The 18701-nt window shown below is 32.2% G+C and overlaps 1 protein-coding gene across 2 annotated transcripts in view; it reads left to right on the forward strand.

Annotated features, from left to right (window-relative positions):
- The window catches only part of LOC143913984 (lachesin-like), a 235761-nt gene that overhangs the window by 200830 nt on the left and 16230 nt on the right, over nucleotides 1–18701 (forward strand). For both annotated transcript variants that reach the window (XM_077434039.1, XM_077434038.1), the window contains exons 5-6: nucleotides 9561–9701; nucleotides 11554–11647. In XM_077434039.1, coding sequence (XP_077290165.1) covers nucleotides 9561–9701; nucleotides 11554–11647 — 235 coding nt within the window. The remainder of the gene's footprint in view (nucleotides 1–9560; nucleotides 9702–11553; nucleotides 11648–18701) is intronic.

Here is an 18701-nt window from a genome sequence, read left to right on the forward strand (position 1 = left end):
TTTCTTTATGACGTTAATTTGTACGAAGACACAAATATTAAAAAGATTTCATACTTTACTTTCCAAGACGATGCGCGGTATATCTTCAATATACCCAACATTTACTCGCCATAGTTCTTTATCAACTCAAAAGAAAATAAAAGTATACCTCATTGCATGCCATAAATAAGATTTCGTTAGTTACAGACATTAATAACAAACTAACCAATAGATTCTATGACATAATCATTAATAACCATACTAACACACTTGTGAAGAGTCTCGGTGATTACAACAAAATGTCTATACCCTTCAGGTATAACACACAGATTACCTAAACGCAATCTGCTTTAGATCGTCGACTTTAGAGAGTCTTTAATTAATATTATGCATTAGATGTATTATGAGCATTTAGAAGAATTTTAAATAGGTTTTTGAGCTCTTTTTCCTATTATGCTGTACATTAAAGTTAGAATAATATAATACTATGATTACTAACAAAATTAAATTAAAATTGTAAAATAGAAAATGATCAGTAGATCAGTAGCTATTAAAACAGATGTAAGATCTATTTTGAACATAATTTATTTATAATAAAAAGCATTTCCAAATTAAAAATCAAATACTAGACTTTCGACATCGATTATCTCACGTTGAAATTTCAAAAGCCATTCTTCGTGCTGCATCTTGAAGGCAAGTTTTCCAATAGATAGAAACTGTTTGAACCGAGATTCTATCATTAAAGTTGAATGTGTATTCGATTGCACACACAATAAGATAAAGTTTTCTCTGTCACCTCACACCCACCTCACTCCCCCTCCATTGTCGTCGTCGAAATGGCTTTTAGAGCGACCCTCTTCCAAAGTCCGAGTGATGTCAAGTCAAGTGAATAAAAGGGTGCGAAAAGTCGAATAGTTATCTCGGGTCGCTAACGAGACACGCGACCTTTATCTTTATCGCGACACTACGACGTACGGTTGACTACCCCTGGACTGGTTGACCGACCTTTATTTTGACTTTTAAATTTTAAATATTCCAAATAAAAAAAACGGAAAAACACACAAAGTAAGGACGAGTGAGATAATTGTTTATGTATGACAAAATTTATATATGTAAATACATATGAACCTTAATATATTATTTACATACATGAAGTACGATTAATTTCGTTAATGAATACACGCTTCTACTTACATTCGAACTCTCCCGTAATTCGCCCCTTAAATTGGGGCTCGTAATTATGATTCAACCCATATACATAGGTACATATAAATTACACAAAGTTTATTGGAATCAACGGTATTTTATTACATTTTTTACATACCTCCTTTGCATTTCACATGGTTTTCGTGTTAGTGGTCACTTTTTTATATCTCTTATCTCTTATCCGATCGTTTTCATACTTTGCCATATTGCTCATTTTGGTCATCAATATACGTTAATGTATCGTCTGCCATTACGTTGGAGATAAAATATCGTATACAATGCGAATCAAATATCCACAATCTCGGGTACGGTGACGTCTTGCAAGCTACCATAATCTAACTTCAACTTTTTTGCCGTGATATGGCCATATCAGATTTTAATTGTTTAAACGCCTATAATTCACTCTATATTTTATAAAATTTGCTCTATAGGTTCTCGTTATCTCTAATATATAAATATTTATAGTTTTAACTCTCATATGTATATTTAAATTTCAAATTTGGCGTGTAGCTTCTTGTAAGGTAATACACGATATATATTGATTTTTGGCCAAATATGTCAGATCTGACATTTCACTCCTAAAAGTATATCTCTTCAGTGAGTTTTATTATTTCAACTAGATGTACATATGTACATATATACATGCGTAGTACTTTTTCTCTAGGGAATTTTTTTTATTTTTTCCTCCAAAACCTTTCAGTGAATTGAATTTAAATTTCATATCTGGAATCTAAAGCTTAATACCAAGCAACATATAAAATTAAGTGAAGATTTTTCAACGGAAAGTGGCAGTTTACTGTTGTTCGAATTTCTTCCACTATTTTTTTCGACCGTTTCAATGTTCTTCACGAATGTACATAATTCAAGAGTGTAATAGAAATTATAATCTTTAAAACCTAATTTTTTTTTATACTTTTACCCGAACCGGAAGTAGTACTTTTACTCTAGAGAATCGAGTTTTTCTCAGAAAGTTTTTGGTTTATTGAACTGAAATTTCATATCTAAGCATCCGTCAACAGGTAATGGCAGTTTACTCTTGTTCGATTTGTCTTCCACTAGTTTTTCGACCCCTTAAAAATGTGTGCTCTTCACAAAAAATTCAAGTATAATTATTTTATCAATGTGTCGAAAATGAAATAAAATCACTAAATTGAATAAACAAGAAGTGGGATTTTTTCCTCTTAAAAAAATCAAAAATGTTGTGGCCACTATTCTATCCACACTCCTGAACGTATCAAGCTGAAATTTTACATTTATATTCTTTATATACTAACTTAAAGCTGATAAAGTTTTGGTTAGAATAAGCAAACCGGAAGTAGTATTTTTTTTTTAAACAATATTTCATTATTTTATTTTGACCTTTTAAATTATTTTTATTTTCTTGATATTTGATGGGTATAATGCTGATAGTGATTTTAAATAATTAAAAAAATTTGAACAAAATCCAAAGACCGCAATTTTCGTCTTGTGCAAGCTTCCATACATTTGCACTCAATTTGTATCGTGCAATTAGTATTTCATAATGCTGCCGGTATGTGTAATGTGTCAGCACGTTTCAATTTCGAATCTTATATTCCTCAAATGCATAGATAAAGTCATGTGTTGGTCACATCCGAATTTTTTTCAGTAGTAGTAATTGATCAGAAGTCATTAAGTAATTGATTAATTCCGAAATCTACTACATCTCAGTTGAATCAAAAAAAAAAACACTAATTGGAACGAAGTAATGATTTTGCAAGGTTTGTCGAGATCGATCCGCAAACATCGGTCCTTCGAGCGGGATATTTAAATTAAACAGGCCGGTCTATGAAGTGTCATCGAAAATTGATTTATTTGACAAACCACCCACGTATATAATTTTTCAAACCGAATGAAATGGGATCGAACACCATACGTAACAATTAATTCCAACCATATATACATATGTATGATAAAGTACACACTCAGAGAGCATCGCTCACATACACGCTAGCTAGAAGGGCCAGCATTATGCAAATGCCCTTCGTCGGTAGACAAATTTTTAATTGGCGCTTAATTGAGTCGGGTCGGAGCAATAAAAGTGGCGTCGCCGCCGTTCCGGACGGTACAGTGTTAAGTTTTGAGAGGAGGGCGAGAGTGCGCGCCCTTAATGGCGTGATGCGCGTTAAATATGAAATATCGTTCGTTCGGATTTAATACGCCATTAAATAAATTTAATGCTCCAATTTGAAATTCAAAGTTCCCGCCGACCGTAACCGCTTTCGCGTAAATTTCGAACCGTCTACGTGACGCCAATGGACAATTTCGCACGGAGGGATGCTGCGAAAGGGATGGAGGGGGGGTGCTCATTTGCGGGTCACTTGAACGTCGAACCCCGTCGTCGGTAATAATTCGACGAACGACCTAAATGTACCACTCCCCCCCCCCCCCCCTCTAACCACCCCCATGCCCCCTAGTGGTCCTTGATATCCAATTTTGGGCTGGCATCCGAGATACGGTCGCATTAAAATAATTTTTCGATTTCGAAGGAGCGATAGGGCAATCGTCGGATGTGACCAATTTTTCCGGGGGAAAAGACGACGAAACTATTAACAAAAAAACCTTGGAATAAATTTCCCGTAGTCGGTACGCTAATTTTCAATGTAAAATTAACGTTAAAGTGTGTGTGTGTGTGTGTTTCCATTGTGTTATGTAACAGTTTTTTTTTAGCCTTGACGCTTTAACCTTTGTCGTTGGTTTAAATTGAAATTTTCAGTGGAGACGATTCCGAAGCAGGTTTTCTCGAATCTAAATTTATCTTGTGGCTTTGTGAGGCTCTCGTTTCAATGAAAATTTAATTTTGTATCATCTTCTTTGACATTAATCTAAACTATGTAATACATTTATATGTATCACAATATATTGAAAAGATATGTATTTCATTGGTATATTTCAATTTTTTTGTGTCTTTGTACATAAATATAGTATGGTCTGTAAATAAGTTAGCCGACAAACGATCAGTAATTGTAATACTTTAGTCATGTAACATGTTAATTGGTACTTTGAATTGGTATATTGAAGCTATTTGGGCAGTTGGTTCGTAATTTGACGAATGAAATTCTATTGTGATATTACGCAGCCGAAAGCACGTACGAGATTTTCTAATTTTATGTAATCATTTTTATAAATCTAATACCAATGTATTTATCTAATACTAAAGTATTTAATGACTGAGTAAATTCGTATGCAGTTACTTGCCATTTAATTAAAAAATTCTATGCAAATTTGAAAGAAGCAATTATTCATAATAAAAAATTCAAATGTGACCAATCCAAGGTCAAATTAAAAAATGAAAAATTGTTTAAAAAAAAAATACTAGTTCCGGTTTACAAATTCTTACCAAAACCTTATCAGCTCTAAGTTAGTACAAAAATAATACAAATGTAAATTTTCAGCTTGATACGTGTTCAGGGGCGTGGACAGAATCGTGGTCACAAAATTTTTGACTTTTCTAAGCGGAAAAAATCCCGCTTTCGGTTTATTAAATTTAATGATTTTTATTTTATTTTCATTACATTGATACAAGGATTATATTTGAATGTTCTCGTGAAGAGCACACATATTTTAGGGGTCGCAAAAAATAGTGGAAGAAAAATACTAATTACCTGTAGTCAATGACTGACCAAAAATGTTTCTATATTATGAATTAAAATAGAAATTAAACCCAATAATGCATGAAAGGTTAAATGGGGAGTAGTTTTTAATAAAATTAAAAAGTATAATTACAAATGTATATACATATATATAATATAGCGATAGCGAAGAAAGTCAAAAATCCTTATTTAAGAAAATCGATCTTTAAGAACATGAAGCTCTGTATTTTGTGACTTTATTAATATTTTGACTTAACAAATTCAAATTCAAAAAATCCTATATTTGACGTTTTCCGCCAATATACCGACGATATGTACAATGTTTTTCTGGAACCACTAATTGAAATATTATAAAGTTTATATGATACTTCACAATACAATTAATTCATAAATTGAATATCGAACTGTAGAATAAACTTATCAAAAACAAACTACATACATACTATATTCACTTTAGTCAATCACAATCCTCAAATTCGTACAACTATAGAAAAATTCAGATCAAAACGCTTTCACATAAAAAAAATTTTAAATGTTCACTTATATGAATAAAATATTCATTTTTTACAATATATTTTGTATAAAATTCTTCTAGAATTATGCTTATCACGTTAACTTTTTGCTAGAATGTTTATAATACAGTACATGTGATGAATAGTGTGAACATTATCAATGTACAATATTTGTCCCTGACCTAAACAGATATCTGAGAATATATTTCAGGTGTTTCTTACCTATGCGAGCACACGTATGAAGCTTTTAACCAAGGCGTATATACATATGTTCACACGACGTTTGTGATGATTAATGAGTTGTCTTGAATTCTACTAGATCGATGTCAGGTCCTGCCGAAAATAAATTCTTTAGCACACAGTTAAGGTGAAGGTCGAGACCGAATTTTGTCCTTGAAGTTTCCCTTTCTAGTGTTTTTTTTATTATTTAAATAAAGAGAAAATTCGATGAATTCATTTCACTTTGCCACTGGGGGGACAGTCTCTTCGGACAGAAACTAAATTACATTTGAGACCTTCACACTTAGCGAGACCATTAAAACTTAATTGAAATGAGAAATGTCAAATGCTTACATATACCTATACATACTCACTTACATAATATACAATGTAAAACTGTTCGAGCAACAGTTTTGTGTTTTTTTATGGCTGTGCGTGACGTTAACTGCGCGGCTCTGCCCGTCAAAGTACACTAAAACTTACTGTTTGTTTTGAACTTCATACATTCGTTCATTGTTTTTACGTTCCACAAACATTATTCATTATAAAATACGATATATTTTATTTAAGAAATATACACACACATATGTAGAATATATACGTGTACATTACATTTATATAGCCAGCAGTATTGCTCGGTAGATGAGTTTATGTATAGCACCGAGAGGTTACCGGGTTCGATTCCGTGCTAATCTTTAATACTGCTGGTCAGACTTGGATATTTGTGGCTCCAAGTTGATCTTTTCTTATCAGAGTTTGCCAATTTATCTGATTTAATTTTTAAAACGGTTCTTCCATCAAATAGGAAAAATCATCCTACCCGCTGTCACAAATATCTGAATTTGATTTATGTACAATATGTAAAAATGTATGTACAAGTCTAAATCAATAAATATCTCTATAGATTAATTAATTGTTCATTTGGTGTTCTTCAGCCTCTAGAAATACAGCGATTATGTAATAAAAATGCTACATTTGTAATGAATTGTCTAAGAAGGCGCATTGGGGTCTACCTGTTAGGCCTTCCTGGTAAAATAAATAAATATTTATTTACACAAGGCTTTTATTTGTTTCGTTTCGTCCAATGGTTTGGAAAAACTTTCTAAAATTTTCCGATCGCTTTGAAACTTTGCCATTTTGCAAAGATTGGCCCCTGATAGAGATTACAATTATTTCCTACATTTGTAATTAATTGTCTAGGAAGGCGCATTGGGGTCTACCCGTTAGGCCTTCTTGGTATATATCTTTGTAAAATAAAAATAAATATACCTAAAGTACGTCTAATATGGCACTCGTTTTTATATGGTTTTATTTAGCTTGATTTTTTTTTAATGTCAATTAATCAATTTTCAATTTATGTAATCAATTTTTCATTCACAGATATTTTAAATGATGACAATATTCAATCACATTTAGCGTTGAATTTTTTTCGTTAACGTTAATTTTAAAATTCATTAGTTATTTATTTATTTACATAGATATATTAGCCACACTGACATTACAGAATACTCTAAGGCTTTGTTCATAGTCTCGACAATGTCGCTGCGATAAAGTCGCAGAAGTGTCGCTGTTCATACTAATATCTAATAGTGTTCATAGTAAGCGCGACAAACTGTCGCGCTTACTATTAGACATTAGTATGAACAGCGACACTTCTGTGACTTTGTCGCAGCGACATTGTCGAGACTATGAACAAGGCCTTACGCGTCACTGTGACCAGACATAAGCATAATACAAAGACTTTATATAAGAAAATTAACGAGACGTCTATGTTCTAGGTAATAAATTTTTGAAATCATATTCAAATAGTGATGACATAGTGGGTAGGATGGTTTTTGCCAATTTGATGGAAGGACCGCTTCAACAATGAAATCAGACAAATTGGCAAACTCTGATAGGAAACGATCGACTTGGAGTCACAAATATATGTACAAGTTTGACCAGCAGCATTATAGATTACACTCGGAATAAATTATTTTCAATCGAGATCAGCTCACGGTATTGAACCTCACGACCTCTCGGGAATTATTATCAACGCAAATACCGAGCCATGCTGCGATATCTATCTACATATATACCTATATATGTATATAAAAATGAATGTCTGTCTGTGTGTCTCGAATAGGCTCCTAAACCACTCAACCGATTACGAAGAAACTTTCAGGATTTGTTTTATGCATGTCCGGGAAGACTACTGTGAAAAAACCTCTTAATAATAATATTCGTAATTACGTTTTACAACGCATCACGCCGCGAGTGTGACAATAATCGCGCCACGCCTACCTCGCACTCAAATGTATTAAACATTCAGGGCTGTACCACAAACACACAGCGGATGGCCCACGTCAACAAATATATCTATACCTATGTATGTATATATAAAATTGAATGTCTGTGGAACGGGAACGGGAACGGGAACAGAACGGGAACGGGAACTGCACGCCTTATTGTGGCATTGCAATGCATCCCAGGTTCAGCTAGTTATAAATAAAATGGATGTAGCCAAACTGTATCAAATAAATAGCATTCAGTACGTATATTATAAAAATATTTTTAGCGAACTGTATGAATAACAAAATGGAAGCTTTATAAATCAATGCAACTTTTCTTTTTTTCCTAGACGAAGATTTAAATTTTTGCGCGAGCCTACATGAGAAGCTTTACGAGGCTCGAACCGGGAAGAAATATTTTCTTTTATTTTAATAGGCTCTATAAAATTAATTCGCCGTCGTAAAACGCAATTGGTTCATGTAAATTTCGTATCATAAAAGTAAATGTCGCAAAAGGCAGTTTTTCGCAAATAAAATGCCCTTTTTATTATCAATTCGAAACGGGGCCCAGACCGATGTATAAATTTTCAACGGTAAAAATTACAAAAAAAATAAATAAACAGTCGTGCATGCGCTCACATAAAAAGTACATTTTCTCTTATTACAATTTTTTTTACAAACTTCCTAGTTTACGAATCGCATGTGTTTGACTTGAGCTGGATTCAATTGGCATCGCATGCTGTGAAAAAGTTTGAACGTGTGCAATTTCAATTATTACTTACTTGAAAGCTCGCCGACCGTAATTCTCGCAACTCGAACAATTAGCATGAAATGCACGAAAGCCTTATTCGACTCAAAGAGGATACTCATCAAAGTACCACTACATATGTGTACATATGAGCCACTACATTTGAAAGTGGTGGAAGTCAAATATTCAATTCCAAAAACACCATTTCTGTTTGACTTAATTCACGAATTGTTATCACATATTTTAATTTGATATGTTCAGAATCTTGGAAAAGCAAAATATACACACGACAGGCCAATAGTATTTTTTAATATTATAATACGCAAAGCATTATATTTAATGGGTAGTAAGAAATAGGTGACAAAAATTACAAAATAGAGCTACGAGGAGTATTTTAGATATAAATAGGTATGTTAGTATACGATCAATGTTGAATGAATTGAATGTTAGTTATGCACTGAAAGTATGTATGTTGGTCTTTATTTATAAGTTATATAAGAAAATGTTACCGGTATATTTTAATAAGTACTTTGTTAGAGGATAAGATTTACATAAATATGGTACTAGGGGTATAGTAATAAGTTAGTAGTGCAAAATATAAAGTTAAGTAAAAATATATTATATGAAGGTGTTGTTGATTACAATAAGCTACCAGATGAAATTAGAAAAATAAATAATATTAACAAATTCCTGGTACCTGGTGGGTAAAAAAAAACCACCTCCATATGAATAAATAGTATAGTTAATTTTATTCGTTTATAGTTTATTGTTATTGTTTTATTAGATTCTTTTATTTTTTTATTATTATATTATTGCAGTTGTAAATAAACTATTGAGCTATTTCTTAAAGTAAATAATATTTTGCGAGATATGTCTCGGAATGAAGAGAAGTGGCCTTTTCAAATACAATAACGGCTCATATATGTATGTACATAGATAAACACAATTCGTCTCGCTTCCGAGTGAGAATTTAACCTGAAAAATCTTCATAATATTTTATTTTCTTGATTTTCAGGTAAAACAATTAGGCAACAAGTCCGTATCCTGGATAAGGAGAAGAGATGCACATATTTTGACAGTGGACCGATACACTTTCATAGCTGACGAACGCTTTCAAGCTTTCCTCGTCGAGGCTTCGAACACATGGACGTTACAGGTATTATATTTTAATCATTTTTTTATAAAACCAACTCAATAGGTATTATATATTTATATAAAATCGCTATTCCATCTGTCTGTCTGTCTGAGATAACGCTCGCCATATAATGGACGTTTCGATTCGACATACATATGTATTATAACGTCACTGCTAAAACGTATACGAAGATATAACAAAATAAAAAAAAACTTCTATATGTATACTAATCGATGTCAATATTTCCGCTTGGCTGAGAATTTACCGCCATCTATTGAAAATTTATTTAATTAAATATTTTTTCTATTGGTGTTTTATATTGCTTAAATGTAGGTAGGTAGGTAGGTAGTTTTACCTTTTTTCGTACCAAACAATTAAATATAAATAATTAAATATAAATAATTAAATATAAATAAATTAAATATATTTAAAAGCTTAGGTATCGAACTCATGACCGATGACACATTTCATTTAATTTTTTTTTATCTAATAACTTAATATGCCAACACCCATGCGATGATATGTCATCGGAGACAACACTAGTTGTTAAATAAAATTAGATTTTTATTTTATATTCATATAATTCATATTTATTCAGCAAAAATAGAATAATCATCGAATAAATAAAATTCTATCGTTTATTTCCCACAACCTCTCAACTGATAAGGACAGAAAAGCATTATAATAATAGAAGTGGCTTTAGACGTCATGTTGTTGTCAAGTGAGGAATGTCCACAGACCTTTTTAAATAATTTTGGCGGCAGTCGTATTTGATGCTTGGAGCTCGACTTACATACATATGTCCGATAAAAACTTCTCTGTTTGTTTATATTACTCGCAATATGGGCAAGTGCATCGTTAAAAATTGCACAATGCATTCAAAAACACACAATAAACAACATGTGATACATTTTTATAAGTAAATTGATCATTTAAGTAACATATTATTCAATTAACATCGTAGTTTGACAGTTTTTAAAAGTGTCATGGCGATCGCCCGCATTCTACATAAAATTTCAGGGGTGGCACCAGAGAAATGTAAAAATTATTTTAAATAAATGTAAAAACATTTCTCTTGGTGGCGCCGATTACTCAATTATTTAATTAATATAAACATCGTTCATTTTATATTATACATATTTTTGTTGAAACCATACATTACACGTTAATTTAAGAGTTCCCAAGGACAGACAAATACAAAAAAGTGGATAAAAATAATCCACCAACTGAGAAAAGAAACGGATTGGCCACCAACGCCCAACACCACCATATACTCAAATTGTAAATAAATCTATATCAAAATGAAACTTTAATTTCTGTAGTGAATATATGCGATGACCCTGATTATATTCCGTGCGTTGTAGCGTAGTTATGGAGACGTACCGCGCGTATTATTGACACAATTTATTTATTCGTAAAGGCACTTCTATTATTATAACATTTGTCTGGATATTGAAGTCAAATATCCTGATAATGCATGGCTCAACTTAAATTATATGCTGTAGTATCACACATTTATGAGTTAATCAACAAAAAATATAATATATTCGTCAATCACTCCCTAATAACCGGCCTGTTGATGACGACGTGTCATTTTGGGTGTTATGGAAAATGCCAAAAAAAATGAATGCTTTGCCCAAATTAACCTACGTGGTTCATATTTCGGGTCTACCGTACATAATGAATCCCTTCCACACAACCTCCCCCTAAGTCGTGTACCTCTACCCCACCTCTGAACATTATCTGGGTTGGTCGTTAATTAGCCAAGACCCATTAATCACCGTCGGTGTCACGCACTGTTACTGAAAATTGTTCGGTGGATTTATTTATTTTTTATTTCATTTTTTTCATTGTTTTATTTTTTTGTTAACAGGTGAAGTACGTGCAACCTAGGGACGCGGGCCAGTACGAATGCCAGGTCAGCACCGAACCCAAGATGAGCCACTTCATACAGCTAAATGTTGTTGGTGAGTTAAATAATATATTATTGTATTATTTTACATACATATATTACACTGTTCGACACGAAAAATGGTTCAGAAACAAGATACGACTTTTCTTATAGATCTATGTCCAGTTAACACGAATCTGGTAATAAAAAATGTTGATTGGCTTGAGATTCGGAGATATACATATGTGTTTTTTAAATCGCGCGATTTTTCTATATCTTGGTGTTGTTCGGTCGATGTCTCAAAATCTGTCAATTTTCTGTTCAAAATGAATATTGGAATCTATAGTCGGGTATTTTATCTTTTATTTGTAGTACATTTCAGCTTTCATATCTCTCTAAATAGTCGTCCAATTCAAATCAAAAGTCAAAAGTACGTATTTTCACTTGGGATTTTTTCCCACTGTTACTACTATTTTATATTGAGTATTTTCTATTGAAACATATTGATTGGGATAGTGTTCTGGCCAAACTATTTTTTGTTTTCGTTTAAATGGGTTAATTGAAAGTGTGCTGAATTTTAAATCGGTAAAATTTCGAGATAAAAGCTCGTACTAGTATTTACTCGTATTTACACGAATCTGAATTGAATTAATAGGATAATATATTAAATTGTCTTTTTATGTGAGAATTAAATTAAATTCCACTTATAAAGATCATATTTCGACTATTCTTTTGGATTAATAACAAAGATAGAACTACAGAAAAATCGCGCGATTTCAAAAAACACATATCTCCGAATCTCGAGCCAATCAATATTTTTTTTTATCAGATTCGTATTAACTGGGCAATCTATGTACATATAAGAAAAGTCATAAAAATTGAAAATACACTTCGACTGTAACAAATATACTTATTACGTATACATATTTTCAATTACGGGTTTCCCCAGAGGGAATTACATATTATAAATTTGAAATCATATTCAAATAGTGGTGGCATAATGAGTAGATTTTTTTTTTCAATTTGATAAGGAACCGTTTTAACAATGAAATCAGATAAATTGGCAGACTCTGATTGACACAGTAACAAATATCCAAGTGTGACCGGCAGCACTGCATAAATACTTCAAATAAACTCTATTAAATCGAGATCAACCCAGGTCTTGAACCTGGGAACCTCTCGGTGGTTAGCATTAACGAAACCAGCGAGCTATACTACTGGTAGATGTCTGTATATGTTTACAATTATATATGTATGTATGTGACCCATTTATTACAGGTACGTTACTATATCTACAAAATTAGACTTTAAGACCTAGGGACCTAGTTTTCCACAAAGTTAGGACCACTTTGTATTTTAAAATCCAAAGACTTTTCGATTAGATTGTCTTTCCTGATAAAACATGTGTTATACATCTATGAGGATGACGTTATCCGATTAACTACATAATCTGACAGCTTTACGATCAGGTATTTCAGATCCAATCTAAATCCATCTTTTATCCCTTATTTTCTATTACACCTTGTAAATTATCATGCATAAATCACGATTACAATATCGCGTCCTTTGAGAGCAAAGGTGATACCCCACAAGACTCAACTGTTCAGGGTAGTGATTTAAAGATTATAATCAATCTATTGGACTGAATATAAAAGGGTTAAGTTCCATAGGCTAAGTAGTATTTTCCAGTTGAATTTCAATGAAATAAAACTTCCATACATATTATTAGTGCATCTTACTACCGAAAAATACTCTGAAGGAATATGATTACAGAAACAAACTGCGTCATCCAGAAATATATGTAGCTCAGTGGTAAATATATAACGCTATCAACTGAAGGATCATGTGCTAATTTCTTGGCCTGTTGTTGCTGGTAAGATGGAAGAGCTTTAGGAGACTTGTCCAGGAAAATCGCAAAGTTTATTTATTTATTTCAGTGAACATGTACACTCGCCTTTTACAGATCGCTCCAAATGTTCTTATACAAATAGAATACAATCAATATACATAAGCATTTATAAAAATCCAAACTCATAGAAACATCCACAGTGACATCTATGGAGAAGAATCAAATTGGCAAGCCTCAAAACGATGAATAACTTGAGATTAGCAAGAGAGATAGAAAAGGAGATGCCAATTGTACAGAAGCCTCTTCAATGAAAATCAGGAAAATTAAACAGGTCTTCAACCGCTTAGACGCCCAGCCGACGCGCTGAGCGTATAATAGATACGGCTGTTTGCGCCTTAAGGCGCTTCGGGCAGCTAAGCGGTTAAAGATCACTCCAATGTGACCAGTGTACTAATAAAGATACAATTCAATTAATGCAAGCATTTATACAATGCAAATTCATACAAACATCATCCACCGTGACATCTATGGAGAAATTTTTGCAGCATTTTATTATAGAAATTGGCGAACCTCAAGACGCTGCATAACTTGAGATTTGCAAGAGAGATTGGAAAGGAGATTGCCAATTTACAGGAACTGATTCAATGAATATAAGAAAAATTGCCAAACTCTGGCTATTTTTTTAGTTACATACACTACTAACAAAATAACCAGTAGATTCTATGACAGATTCACTAATAACCATAGTAACATACTTGTGAAGAGTCTCGGTGATTACAACAAAATGTCTCTACCCTTCAGGTATAAACACAGATTATCTAAACACAATCTGCTTTAGATCATCGAATTTAGAGAGTCTTTAATTAATATTATGTATTAAATGTATTAGAAGCATTTATAAGTATTGTAAAAAGGTTTTTGAGCTATTTTTCCAATTATGCTGTACATAAACATTAGAATAACATAATACTATGATTAATAACAAAATTAAATAAAAATTGTTAAATAGAAAATAATCAGTAGATCAGTTTTAAGTATCAAGATTTATTGTGTACATAATTTAGTAATAATAAAAAGCATTTAACATTCAAAATCGATGGACACGTACAAGTCAAATTGTCAAAATATCATGGCTAGTTGGGAAAATAGTGGTCAAATTATAGAACACATTCAATTCCAGCTGGAAAAAAGGTTGCCAATTAACAATTGAAAATGCAAATGTGCGCGCGCTGTTTTGCAGTGAAATCGCACCGTTCGTTTTACCGTTTCTCCTTTTGTAATGAGCGCGGTTTTAATACTTGTAAGTTTTCAGCGATGGAGAACAAGGCTTGTTTACACATTGTCGAAGCCGTGTAATTTATTCTTGGAGACTTTGTAGCAAATCTCAAGAGCGTCGGCGCGAAATGAAGTTGTCGTTGTGTTGAATGCAAACGTAATTGGCGAGAAAAGTTCCATAGAACGAACGAACGAACGAACGGCGCAAATTCAACTCGCGCGAAATATTCCGCACTTACCTTTCATGACAATGAAAGTTGGAAAACTACCTGGGAAAAAAATACATACATATGTAAAAGTTTCACGTGGACTAGTTTGCGCGACCAGTTATGGGAAAATGTGTCTAAATGTGTACACAAAAGCCGTATATATGTATAATACAAACATAAAACTTGATGAAATTTCAATATATCCATACACACTAACTTGTCAATGTTTCAAATTCAAAACGACAATTATTTAAAAGGAAAATATAAACTATTTTATCAACCTTTATAGGTTAATTTATACTATAATATATATCGATCTGATGTAACGTGAGACTTACGAGAACCTAGCTGCTGTAGCATTCATGCAATGTGTGGTAACTAGTGATTCTGATATCTGGATGATTTCCATTTCTCGAGAAATAAGAATTCTCAATTTAACTTTTTAAATATCTTGGAAATTCTCAAGATATTTTGATGAATTAGAAAAACGTTTATTCGACATTATTGGATTCAAGAATACAAATATATGTTTTCGCATTATTGGAATGTAGTTTTTGTATTCATTTTGTTTTGCAATCTGCCAATTCCCACGCCTTATTTCTTCTTGTCGGAATGATTTCCATAATGACCAAAGCAAATATGACACCGCCAGCCGGCAAGTTATAGTAATAGAAATAAATAAAGGTCAGGTCAAAAATTACGGTAAATGCATTCAGAGGATAATTGTGGGTAGTCAGAAGATATTGTTTGCGTATTTCTAAAGATTGACGCGTTTGCAATGTCCAGGTCAAAATGAGATAAAGATCAATTCAGAAAGTAGTCAAAATAAGATAAGAAAAGAACGTAAGACAGGGCACGTTCGAAAGTTAGAAATTTGTAAACAATTTTTCATCATTCGCAGACCTCATATTATAACCTTCTAAGAAGTATGCACATTGTATATAAATCCGCCCTTTCAAATGCAGCTTTATAAAGGGCAGTGGTTGTAAACTTTTTGAAAATATTCGACAAAAAAATATTTTTGTATAATAAAAAATGTTTTATAGAATTTCTCGAAAAATTGTAAAATTTCCCAAGAAATGAGAATTCTCAATTTGGAATTTTTTTCGAGAAATTCTCGAGAAGGAACACTAGCTGTAACATTGAAAGGACGTTAAATTATTTTTTTTTCTTATTTCACTATATAATATTATTACAATATAATTCAATGCAAAGTTTTTAATAATATTACTATAAGTTTTGCTGTTCATAACATGACTTTGACAATTTATTTTATCGTCTAAAAAATATAAAATTCCATTAATATAAAATATATTCGTATTCCATAAATAAATTAACGATATCAACAACTTACGTATTTTATATTAAAACTTTATAAATGTAAATATTTCAAAATACGAAACACGAACTCAAAACTAATAAAAAATAAAAGTCACATTCTATCGACCGCTATACGCTTGAACAATTTTGTATAGCTTTCATACCTAAATATGTATCTACGATTTTTTAATTTATTTAATTTTACCATAACAGGTTGCCCCAAATCGATACCTGGTAAAAATAAGTTTTAAAATTATTATAAATTAAATACTAATGATAAATAGAAAGTAGGCAGCCAATTTCGTGAGGAACCGTTTCAACTTGAAATCAAAAACATCCAAGTCTGAACAACAACTGTATTTGAATGTAATATTTCGAATCATACCACTTATTATTATTTTCATCGAAATGAGGTAAATATTTTAAATAAAATAAAAACGTAATAAGTATGTTAGTAATGGCAATTTTTATCATGTCATGTTTTTGACTGTTCGCTTGCATATTCTTGTTGATAAATGAATCAATGCGAGAGAAAGAGACAGCTTTATTTTCGTAAGCTATTGTATTCGTCGCTTTTGGCGCGTGGCTATTGAGTCATGCAGTCGCCTGTTGGCCTTACCTATGTGCGTTTGCATGTCGATCCTTGTCGTTACTTTTTAATACAAAAATAGTCAAAAACATGCTATAGGACTAAAACTTTTTCATATTGATGTATAAAATGATTAATAAAATATATATTGAACCCATTTGTATTAATAAAAGCTGCATTTTGATTAAAAAATACTGGGGTCTTACTCAAACACGGTTCGGGACGCTCCGTCCTTCAAAAGTTAAATATACTGAGTAATAGTAGTGGCAGCAAGAATATAATTTAATGATACAAAGACGCTACAACGTAGGGAGGCCGCTGTCATTCTGAGAATGCCTCAAAGTGAGATACGAGCCCCTTCCACAAACATATGCAATCCTTTGACAGCCCAATGAGATCACGGTAGCAGTTGTTGTTATAATGAAACATTCAAGACCGTTCTTAGTTGAAATCTCATTCTCATTTATCAAGTTTCAAGGTAGCCGCTGTTCGGATGTCTCCGAATCGCCTGAAAGCTGCTGATATTGAGTCCTTGTCGTCGGCGAAACTTGACGGGAAATCCGTTTTTAAATATTCAGCTTAAATTTTCAAGAATTGTAACTGAACACCTGAAACTGAATTTCTCTCCCTTTTCGCTTTCCTTTTCGTGCGAAACATTAAGTGTCTCCTTTTGTTAGTAAAGTATATTTCAAGTTTGATAAAAAGACCTTGAATATAAAATTGTACCTATATAATACTTCGTTCGTCGTGAACACGGTTTTTTATCTTTATTATAAAAACGATATTTAGTTATCTTCGCACCAATTAATTTTCGTATTTTAATACCCAAACTCATTCACTTTCAATAAATCTTATAACATTTTTATTGTATTTCAATCTAACAAGTACATATATACTTACATACATACACTCGCCTATAGAGATCGCTCCAAAGTAAATAGTGTACTAATACAGATACAATACATTATACAATTAATACGAGCATTTTATGCGAATTCATACACACATCATCCACAGTGACATCTATCGAGAAATTTTTGCAGAATTTTATTTACAGAAATTGGCGAACTTTAATACGCTGAATAACTTGAGATTTGAAATTTAATTGCCAATTTACAGGAACCGTTTCAATAATAAAATATAGAGTGAAAAAAAGTTATAGGCGTTTGAACAATTAAAATCTGACAAAGCGAGATGGTAGCAAAAAGTGAAAAACAATGGGAACAGTGTGGACAAATGCGACAATGTGGACGATAGACGTCACCGAGAATGATAATGAAGTATTTTCAAACGTGTTTATTACGACTATTTTTCACCATCGTAATGGCGGATTTGATTTCCACATATATTGATGACCAAACCGAGCAAAATGGCGAAGTTTTAAAACGATCGGATAAGAGCCCAAATTTCGTCAGACGATAAAATCGCAACTGAAGTAAGATGAAGCTCGTAAAAAATAGTTTTTTCAAAACTTACCTCTTCTATAATTTGTATATAAAATTATTATTTTGAATAAAAATACCAATAATTTTATTTGACTACCGCCATCTATCTAACTAAAAACTGGATAATCATCAGGCACTTTTCAGAAATTCAAATTTCGAACGCGTCTAAAACGATTTTTATTCTCCATCGTAATGGCGGAGGATCGATTGATTGATGGAGGATGACCAAAATGAGCAATATGACAAAGTATGAAAACGATCAGATAAGAGGCAAATTTTTTCCTGAATTGTAATCGTAAGTGAAACGTAAAGGAGGTTTGTAATAAGCTTATTGTAAAAAACTAAATGTATGTAAGCTTATTGTAAGGCATATTAACAATTAGATACAACATAACTTCTTATTGAATACTTATATCGCAGATAAAACTCACTGAAGAAATATA

This window comes from Arctopsyche grandis, chromosome 7 (genome assembly GCF_051622035.1).
Source record: "Arctopsyche grandis isolate Sample6627 chromosome 7, ASM5162203v2, whole genome shotgun sequence".
Lineage (NCBI taxonomy): Eukaryota > Metazoa > Arthropoda > Insecta > Trichoptera > Hydropsychidae > Arctopsyche > Arctopsyche grandis.